We start from the raw sequence: 10,378 nt of genomic DNA, 5'->3' as shown, positions 1-10,378 counted from the left end.
CTATTTGTTTTAAAGAAAAGCTGTAGGCCTATACCCTGTATAACATGTATATAACTATTAACTACGCAATGTGAAATAACTGTTTACAAAATACTGTACCCCCTCCAACCATAGATAATTATATATAAAGGCTTTCTATATATATGCCTCCAACTGTATATACTTTCCCCATTTTCAACAGTTTTTATTACATTTTGACACGCGAGCGGCGCGTATGAATGCGCGCGCGCGCGCGCGCACGCACACACACACACACACACACACACACGCACACACACACAGTTTCCGTATCTGCTCAATAGAAAGGTTGTAATCTCGCGTGATCTGACGGTACACGAGATTTATTTTCATAATAGGATGTCACGTCATTTTCCCTATGCATTTCCTAAATTCAACAAACGGAAGCTGGAGAGTCCTGGCTGGCTTCAAGGAGCTGCGAACGTTCAGCTGTCCCTTGGAGGAGTAAAACATTCTTCTTACCTGTTTCACACAGTTTAAAATACGAGGGGGGAAAAACCCATTGTTGGCATCTTGAATTTCTTCGCGTCGGAGTAAGACCCCGCGGCAATGTCTGCACAGGCTCAAATGAGAGCTTTGCTCGACCAACTCATGGGAACTGCGAGGGATGGTGAGTTGTTGTTGCAGCACGGTGCTAGCTGCGCTAGCCACTTAGCAAAGATGGAGCCATTGCAAAGGCTCGCTTGTGTTGGCGTGTGGTGGACAAACATTGCATGAATGGATGGACTTCAGACGGCTGTTTCAATGTCTGATGATCCAATTAGCCAGTTCTCTTCAGGGTTTTGGATTTAATGTTTGTGTCCATTATAGCTAGCACTGAGTTTTTACTGTTTTTCTAGTGATGTTTAGTATCGGCCTGCAAGCAGCTTGTAATAAGATAAGCCTCCCATCCGAGTCGCCGATAGCGCTACAACAAATGAGAGGTTCTGTACACCGAAGGATCCGATAGTAAAGGAAACTTACAATTCCTATTTTCGGCAGGCGACTCTGCTTAATTTAAATGATATGACACTGACTTCTTAAAAAGATGGCCAACTGTCCGGGATAGAAGCTCTAAACAGAAGTTGAATGTATATCATGTTTGAACTTGAAACCTTGGAATCTATGCAGGTCACAATGGTTACAACCGTCACATTGACCGACTTATTGTGAAAGGCCAAACCGGACCCAGAATCAGCAGGAAGGGAATCGGTACTCATGCAATTCAGACTTTTTGTGATATGACAAAATGATCGTGCATTGGGCTTTTTATATTTATTTTGCAGTGTAAATTGTCGCACATCTGGCAGCCCTGCCTGATCAGTGATCACAGTGAAAACAATATATATACTATGTATATTCGTATATTAACATAATGGTCAACTGGTCATGGTTTATTTCATTGTATATGAAATCCAGAAATTGCTTATAGCAGCTATTTGGATACAAACATTAAAAGACAGATACAGCTGTCAAGTCTCTGGTCATGAGCAAGTCAAACTTTATTAATAGCCCAACCCACTTGAAAACAAGAGATTGATGAGAAATACTCTTCAGTAAGCTAAGATTAGTTCATTAGAGTATGCAAGTTTGTGTTGTGCGTTTGTGGGTGTATGTGTGTTGAGAATAATATTAAATTCTTCCCATGCATATGTTGCATACAAACTGAACAATTGTGGCCCCTTTATTTTATTCATAAAGGTTCAGTGTATCTTTGCCAGCCTACATCAATCTGCAAAGGAGTTGCAGAAAAGCCTCATGTTCATCGAGCCGTGAGTCACACATGATTTTTAAAGCTGTTATGATGAATATCCAAACAATATGTTTGCCTTCCGGAAGTTTTTGTAGTCTATATTTCATATCTCACAAATGGCTAGTGGCACTAGAATTACAATTTGGAGTAGTGTATGCAGCCTGAGCTATGACGTCTGGTCGCGCTGAACAGGAGCAGTTCACTGTTCCTTTTAGACGTCTGTTTTCAAAGGAAAATATTAGCCATCAATCAAAAAAAAAAAAAAACTTTGCACAGATCATTTACAATCTGACTTGTGTATGACTCCCAACTTCTTACCACAGGTATGGGCAAGAAAACTGTTCCCATTTATACTTTCCTACAGCGGGTTTAATATCTGCAGCTGAGGTCTTGAAGATGCAGATGGGTACAGTATATGGTGCAGATCGCAGTGTGTATAAACTAACTTTTTTCCTTGGTTTTATTCATATTTGTTTTCTTTTCAATGTTCCATATCAGTAAAGGACTGACTTGGCTGGAGGAAATTTTCTGGAATGTTTACACCTCTTACACATTTTCTATAAACAAGGTCTTTTTCCCCTCCATCTAGTCAAAGTTACAGCTGTTGCATAAAGATTCCATTGATATACGTCACAGACAGAGCCACACTGTTGTTAATTTGTCAGTGATGTTCCCATACTGTGATTTAGAATCTATCTACTTGATCCCAAGCCTAATTCTGTAATGTTCAACTGTTCTCACATGGCCACATGCTAAACTTAGTAGTAGAGGCTCTAATGTTACACATTATTTATGAAGAGAGGCTTGGCTGAGGTAAGCACCAAGACTGTCAGGCAATATCCTAGACCAGGTCCAGTATGGCCATCTGCCTAACGTAAGCTGGTCAGTGGTCACATTACTGACATCATTAGTAGTCCGATGTAGGCTAGCAGAAACGGTTGGTTTGTTACTGACGGTACATTGTAATGCAAGTGTAAATTTCCTCTATCGTGGAACCTTTCATTCAGACATGACACCCACACCCAGTGTATGGATTTTCACCTATGCGGTGGACAGAAGATCTTAAAATATAAGTGTTAGTCACATTTAAACATTTCTGCCCCTTTGCCGTAGTCCGAGCACAGTAACAGACTAGAAATCATTGGATACCTCGCTCCTACTACCAAGTATGTGAGGTCATTCTCATCTGCTGTTTTTGGACTGTTTCAGGGGACGAGACGCGTCAGAGGGTCAAGTTCTCAGACGAGCGGGTCTGCAAAAGCCATCTTCTGAACTGCTGTCCTCATGACATCCTGTCTGGAACTGTAAGTACTAGTAAGCAAACACTGAGGTCTGAATATGCTTATTGAAATTAACCTTCTGAAAGATGTTGGACATTTGAGGTCAATGGATCTCAAATGTGACCTAAAAAAAACAGTATGCTACAGACTTGTTTGTATACAGCACTCATGCATGCCTTACTTGTTTGGTTATAGCCAGGAGAATCAATAGATTTATTGTGTGGGAGGAAATTATCACAAAAGTGCAACAGAATATTTTGTTGTAAATGATGTGAATAATTTCTGAAGTCGTTTTCCAGCACATAGCTTTCCCAATTGTGTTTTGTAATTGTCTGTTTTTTCGTGTGTGTACACTACACATGTTGATAGCGTATGGACCTGGGAGAGTGCTCAAAGATCCACGACCTGGCACTTCGGGCAGATTATGAAATTGCCTCCAAGGATAGGGATATGTTCTTTGAGCTTGATGTAAGTAGTGTCCTATTAGTAATTATCTCCCCAAATATAAATGGTGGTATCAGAATCTAACCTTCTCTTTTTCTTTTGTTTTCCCTCCTAAGGCGGTGGATCACTTGGAATCTTTTATCGCAGACTGCGACCGGAGGACAGAACTAGCGAAGAAACGTCTGGCTGAGACCCAAGAAGAGATCAGTGCTGAAGTGGCTGCTAAGGTAAGAGTTGTAACTTCTAGGCAATCCCAAGAAAACCCTAACAGTCTGGGGTGTGATATAAATATGGTCTTCTAATCTACACGTTAAGTGAAACCCACACTCTTATTTGCATTTTAAATTTTAGCTAATTATGGGAAATCAGCCCAATTATTAGGTGGGGCAGTATGGATTTTTTTGGTACAGCATTTGATCAGCATTTCACTCCAGGCCATCATCATGCAAAGTATGCAGGTATGATGTGTCCCTGCAAAGCACGCAAAAAAGTTTGATTATGCACTACTTTACACGCTGAAAGGCCTGTCTCGATTATTACATAATCGCCTGATCACAATTATTTGAGACTCACATTTTTGCATAATGGCCAATTGTTTCCATGGTGAAAAATGTCCATACATTTAAAAAAATTATAGAAATAACAGATCAACTATTTACGCTATTTTTGTAGATTTCCTTTTTTTTTTGGAAAGAGAAAAATATAAAAAAACGATTAAATGTGTCAGTGATTTCATTGTATATTTAAGTTATTTGTAATTGTCATACCTGCACTGTGCAATTTGTGATTACAAAGCCTAAAAGGCAAATGGAAATACAAATGGTAATGTTCAATGCAAAAAAACACAATTACATCGTTAATCAATTATTTGTGACAATTCATCGTCAACTTAAATTTGTACTTGTCACAGTCTTTCACGTTCAGAGTGCAGATTATTTTCTTTCAGAATGCATGCTCTAATCTTATTGTTGGAAGACGGACGACGTCAAACCACGTCTTTCTCTGTGACTTTCTCTCCGGTATACAAGTTATATCTTGTACCCCCGTCTGCAATAATGGACCACAATGTCTTTCAGTTAATTAGGTGTAGTCGCATATACTGTAGCTGCCCTGGTAGCTCAACCAGTTATGCTGACCACATAATCATAATGTCCTTGGGTGGAGTCCGACTCAAGACATGTTTAATCCATTTTGGGCGGGAACCCCTTTTGGTGTTAGCATTATGTTATGCTTTAGCTATTGAAAAATAGCAGATCTAAAAGGTCATAGCGTGCCACCGAGTGGCGTGCTACGAGCTTGTAGGTCTGCTATTTTAAGAAACATAGCTTTTTCAGAAAACTTTCAGGATGTAGAAGACATTTTTAGAATCTGATCTCAGGTCAGAATGCTTTCATCTCGTTCAATCTCTCTTCCGTTAGTGCGCCCGCTGGCCAAGTGGTCCAGGTGCATGCCACATATAGGCTCTGGCCTGTGTTCGAGTCCTGTTCATGACGACCTTTGCTGCATGTCTCTCCCCTTCTCGCTCTCCCTCTTTCCTGTCTGTCTTCACTAATAAGTTATAACTATCAATAAAGGCCAAAAACTAATCTTAAAAATAAAATAAAATCTGCCTCTTTAAATGTTTGGTAAAAGAAGCATTGAATTGTATTGATTGAAAATGGTGTTGCTTGAAATGTGTTAAAACTGGATTTCATGAATAATTGCCCATGGCATTTTGTTTACTTTGCAGGCAGAGAAGGTCCACGAGCTGAATGAGGAGATCGGGAAGCTCCTAGCCAAGGCTGAGCAACTGGGTGCTGAAGGCAATGTGGAAGAGGCCCAGAAGGTCCTGCAGGAAGTAGAGAAGGTCCGCACCAAAAAAAAGGATGCAGAGGTGAGAGGGTGCTCTGGAGTAACATAACTGATCTTATTATGTACAACGCTGGTATACAAAAGCCAAGTCTTTTAGTCTCTGTAGTGACATCCCCTCCATGCTGTGGGGATGTTGAAGTGCAAACGAATGTAACCTCTTATAATTTCCATGCCCTCTCAGGAAGAGTACAGGAATTCCATGCCTGCTTCCAGTTTCCAGCAGCAGAAATTGCGGGTGTGTGAGGTCTGCTCCGCCTACCTGGGTCTCCATGACAACGACCGTCGCCTGGCTGACCACTTTGGTGGGAAACTGCACCTGGGCTTCATTCAGATCAGAGAGAAACTGGATGCGCTGAAGGTATGCTCTAGTCTAGCATGTCCCCACATCTTTTTGTTGTCGGGGATCAAAGATTCTTACTACTTCAATGGCTACTACGACTACTGTTGTACTCATTTACTTGCCGTAGGATGGTTAAATTAGTAAAAAGGTGTAATGAGTTGGTTCATCATAAACATAAATTTAAAGGAGTGTTCTCTGAAGTCTGGGTAATGGTGGGTATGTACACACGATCAAACGTACAGCTTGATATCTGAACCAACCAACCATCACTGTTTCTGCATCTTGGAACAGAAAACTGTGCTGGTAAAGCAGGAGCAGAGAAACCAGGACCGCCTGAAGAGGAGAGAAGAGAGGGAGAAAGAGGAGAAATTGAAGAAGAGGTGGGTACAACACATTTTATGAACACTATTTATTTATATACCGCTAGATTTCTAATGTAAGTGAGCATGGTGCTTTGAACCACAACAAAATGTACCAAAAATGGCAATTATAGGTGAAGCCGTAATATTACAGCAGAGTTTCATATGGATGTCCTGGTTTAACGTCTGGTATTACTGAGTGTGTTGAATGGTTTACTGGCAAATTAATGTAATCTTTTTTTTTCTTTTCTTTTCACAGTACAAGATCAAGCAGCAAAGAGCAGAAAAGGTTAGTACATTCCCCATAACTATCTAACACAGTTAAATCATTTGTAGCAGTGTCAGTGGTGAAGAGAGATACGCCATCTTGTCAACTTGTTTGGTTGCAACTATCAAATATTTTCTTCTTGTTTTATAATTGAGTAAATTGATTAGGCTCATATTCTATATTTTGTCGTACGTCATAACATTTGAGAAATATAGTATAACTGGGTTCATGGTCTGACCATTAGGGTCTTAAGATACTAATGAATATAGATGCTAGAATGTATTGACCAAACGGCTACGTTATTAAATGCTATTATGCTACTATATCATCTGGATTAATGCTAAATCATGGATAAATACAGCTTTAGTGTAGTATAGTAGAATAATGTGGTAGTGTCACATGGCTAATCATGGTGACAGGCTATTGTATGGGACTTTGTAGAGGTGTATGTCTCCATCCCATGGACAATTTGTGTAATTGCAAACAAATACATCTGATTGACAACTTTAGAAAACAAAAATGTAATTATATTTATATAAGTTTCCCATTAAGCTGAAGTGACTTTTAATGAAGTTTCATGTGAAAGTATGAAGGAGAGAGAAATTTGGCAGAATATATAGACGACAACATGTTTGATACTAGTGATTGTCATTGTCAAGAGAAACAAAACATTGTTTTTTTTTACAAAAGAGAAGCAGCAATGCTCAGTAACTGTAGTGTAATGTCAGCCAAAATATTTAATTCAATAAATAACTGTGCCTAAAGACTCTTCATTCAAATGCTCCACTGTGATTTCAATCTCCAGCTTATATTTTGTGGTTTCCATACACAAAAATATGGATACAAATTCCAGTGCTAAATAATAACAGGTGCTCTTTTCTCAGGTCTCGTTCACGTGACCGGCAGAAGAGACGCTCGCGCTCCTCGTCACGGGACAGACGCCGCTCCCTTTCACGCTCCAAGGAGAGGGAGAGAAGGCGACGCCACCGCAGTCGCTCACGCTCCCGGAGCCAAAGCCGCCACCAAAGCCACACCCATGACTCCAGAAACAAGTAAAAGACACTCGCACAAGCAAAACTGTCTCATGTTCATTGCAGTGAGATTTCTCTCCTACTCTCATCCATATACCTGTATAGAGACTATTGTTGGGGCTGATTAATTCGATTAAGAAAATAAATAATATATTAAAGTTCTATTGTTGTAAATATTCGGCACCACTGCCATGCATTAAATAATTGTCAGAGTAATCAATTCTCAAAATCATGTGTTGCAACCTTTAAAAAAATAATACACACAGACAGTTTCTTTAACCCATTCAGACCTTAGCCCAATTTAAAATTAAAATGTCGTTTTTATGTGGACATGCCCACCAATTAATTAACCGTTTCCGTTCATCCGACGTCCTAGGGAATCAAATCGAGGGATGCATTGGACGTGTGTACACGTCCTAGCGGATCCTCAATGCGAGGAGAGAATATTCAGATTCTTTTTCAGTCCGACTCTCGTCCGCCGTGCTTCGCTTGTTCGATTAGCTGTTAGCGCGGCAGAAAGAATGCGTCGTACCTGTTCATTTAGGGCGCTCTCCGTAGTTTTGATCTGATGGATATACTAAGCGCATCATTTCTGACTTCAACATGCCTCTCGTTCAAAATATGAACGCTTTGGAGCTTCTAGTGATATAATAGTCTCGAGACCAAGGTAAGCTAGCAAAATATTTCTCTAAATGTTTCTTTTCCCGGATTGTTTCCGGGGGGTCTTTCCATTACCATGTCTTTCCGGCACCCCAGAGCTTCTATTTGAAGGAATGGGGGCGTGTTCTCTCCTCTTTACCCGAGGGGGGGATGGGGAAAGGGCCTTTCTGTGTGGAGTTTGCATGTTCTCCCCGTGTAGGTACCCTCACAAAAACATGCCGTAATCCTAGTCTCTAAACTACCTAGCCCTGGCCAGCCGGGGTGCCTGATGGAGGGGAAAGGAACTGGTCGGAATAACATGATCTTTCCAACCGGGGAAACTCTCCTCTGTCAGGTGAAAAGAAGCAGCTTGAACTTCTCATGCACAGAAGGAAGCATGAGGTCAGTCCGTTGCCCCCCCAGGAAGTGTAGTGCCCAGGATTACCGATTACATTAGATAATTGACACTGGGTGAAGAAAATGGGTTGCAAAATCGTGGGATAAAAATGATAAAAAGTGTCACTATAGCATTTGTTTTGACATCATTGCACATAACAACCACACCAAGGGGTCTAATGAAGTACCACCTGAATATTTTGTTCCAGGGACCTCCAGAAGTAAAGATTTGAGTTAAAAAAGTTATTTTTGAATAGCCACGGATGACACGGATGTTTTCATATTTTTTGTTCGTATTTTTTATCAATACCTTTTCTCAGGTCATCCAAGGACCGAGACCGCTCTTCCAGAGACAGGTCATCCAGGGAGCCTGACCGCGACCGGAAGGATAGCGTGAACGGCAGGTCAGACTCTCGCCGGACGGATGATAAGGATGCAGGAGACCTCTAAAACTCCATCCACCTAAACCACCACCTGTCTCTCACATACATACCTGTATATCTATCCATCCACGCATCTCTTTGAATGATAACTTTATATTGCAGACTGTTATTGTATAACTTGACCCCCATTTTGTTTGTTCTTTTCTTTGACTGCGACTCCAGTCAAATCTTTGTATACTTACGGTAATTTACTGCATCACTTGAAATATTATATGCCTTCTATTTAGCATCCGGATATACAGTATAATGAGGGTTATCGTTTGAGGGTTAGTCGATGGTGAAATGTAACATAATGCCCACACATCTGTGAATCGGGGGCTGGTTTATATTCAGTACATGCTATGTCTTTTATTTGTGAAAGTACCCTGCCCTGAAGCCAATTCGAAATATTGAGATTTGTCTTGGAGTAAGCGTTAACCCATTGGCTATTGGAGAGACCTTTAAAACGTCCATGATCCATTATCTTTTTGATACAGAACCACTCGTCTGTAAATGTTGTTTTGTTATCCTGATTATCATGTATCTGAATTGGCTTATAGAACATGGTTTTTATTATGGCCCATTTATTTCATCAGTGTGTCATGGAGCAGTTGAAACCGCACTGCATGGCTTGAATGTCCACATGCAAATTGAGACTGCAGATCTCCAATGTCCACTTATATTTTGTTTCAATTATGTTATTTTAGTGAAGCCCCATTTGTTTTTAGAAAATGTAAAGGAATCCCGGTTGCTGGTTCTGAAGAGAATGTTTCCTTGAGAGTTCGGCCAGTTTAGTATGGGGCTTGAAACTATTTTCTAGGAAATGGTGGCAGACTCTTCTTCCTACAATTTGTCCCTTTTCAGAAATTTGTATTATAACATGTTAGCCATGGAATGTGATAAGTGGGTTGAGAAATTATTTGCTCTCCTTGTCATAAAAGAAAATCCCCATCTTTGAAATCTTATTAAAAACACCTGCTACTTTAGTCATTTCCTATATTCAAACTAATTGGAATGGCTTGTGCAATTTATTCAATAAAAACGTGTCGGCCTACCCAAAAATGTATGAAAAATGTAATCAATGCATTTCTTGACCTAATGTGTGAACTCTGTAGACTTGTTTGCTGGAATACTTTATTTGAAGACTCAATAAAAAGCCAGCCTTTTAATTTTTACTGTTCATGCCATTTCTTGCCACAGGACTCACTTGTTTGAAGAAAATTACCTGGAAGGAAAATAATTAACTACAATAACTAACAAAATTCCCTGAGGGTCAATGTAGTTTTGAATAAACTACAAAGAACTCTATATGTGCATAAATGGGAGACAGACATATCTGGGTGATTCATGCATTTCCAACTTGCATCGTTCCAAGTAGGCCAGTGCCCAACGGGCACCGCTGTAGAGGCTCCAACGCATAATATCTGTGTGGTGCATGTATTTCCAACTTGCATTGTTCCAAGTAGGCCAGTGCCCAATGGGCACCGCTGTAGAGGACCCACGGGAACCGCTCTGTCCAATACTAGACAGTATTGCTCTAAGAAACCATCTTGGAGGGGAAAGGAACTGGTTGGAATAACGTGTTCCTTCCACGCGCT

At 40.4% G+C, this 10,378-nt stretch overlaps 1 protein-coding gene across 4 annotated transcripts; it reads left to right on the top strand.

Moving 5' to 3' along the window:
- Positions 1-403: 403 nt before the first annotated feature.
- On the top strand, positions 404-9,934 carry luc7l (LUC7-like). Of its 4 annotated transcripts, XM_080789838.1 has the most exons (12): positions 489-628; positions 1,699-1,769; positions 2,074-2,156; positions 2,960-3,054; positions 3,400-3,498; positions 3,591-3,701; positions 5,204-5,347; positions 5,507-5,683; positions 5,957-6,045; positions 6,284-6,313; positions 7,177-7,344; positions 8,679-9,934. In XM_080789838.1, exons 1-12 carry the CDS (start codon positions 626-628, stop codon positions 8,806-8,808), a joined length of 1,200 nt encoding a protein of 399 aa, XP_080645964.1. In that variant the 5' UTR covers positions 489-625; the 3' UTR covers positions 8,809-9,934. The 4 variants fall into 4 exon arrangements, with proteins under 4 accessions (XP_080645967.1, XP_080645965.1, XP_080645964.1 ...); XM_080789841.1 differs by lacking the exon at positions 2,074-2,156 and having other exon boundaries at positions 404-628; XM_080789840.1 differs by having other exon boundaries at positions 550-628; positions 1,699-2,180.
- Positions 9,935-10,378: the final 444 nt, after the last annotated feature.

This window comes from Protomyctophum bolini (assembly GCF_963924005.1).
Source record: "Protomyctophum bolini genome assembly, chromosome: 18".
NCBI lineage: Eukaryota > Metazoa > Chordata > Actinopteri > Myctophiformes > Myctophidae > Protomyctophum > Protomyctophum bolini.
The sequence above is the reverse complement of the archived record's forward strand: the minus strand, read 5'-3'. Positions and strand labels throughout refer to the sequence as shown.

Excerpts from the sequence above, each read along its gene's own strand:
- luc7l (XM_080789838.1), top strand. Across the intron at positions 3,055-3,399 it reads ATGACATCCTGTCTGGAACT|CGTATGGACCTGGGAGAGTG; the intron begins GTAAGTACTAGT and ends ACATGTTGATAG. Across the intron at positions 5,348-5,506 it reads CCAAAAAAAAGGATGCAGAG|GAAGAGTACAGGAATTCCAT; the intron begins GTGAGAGGGTGC and ends ATGCCCTCTCAG.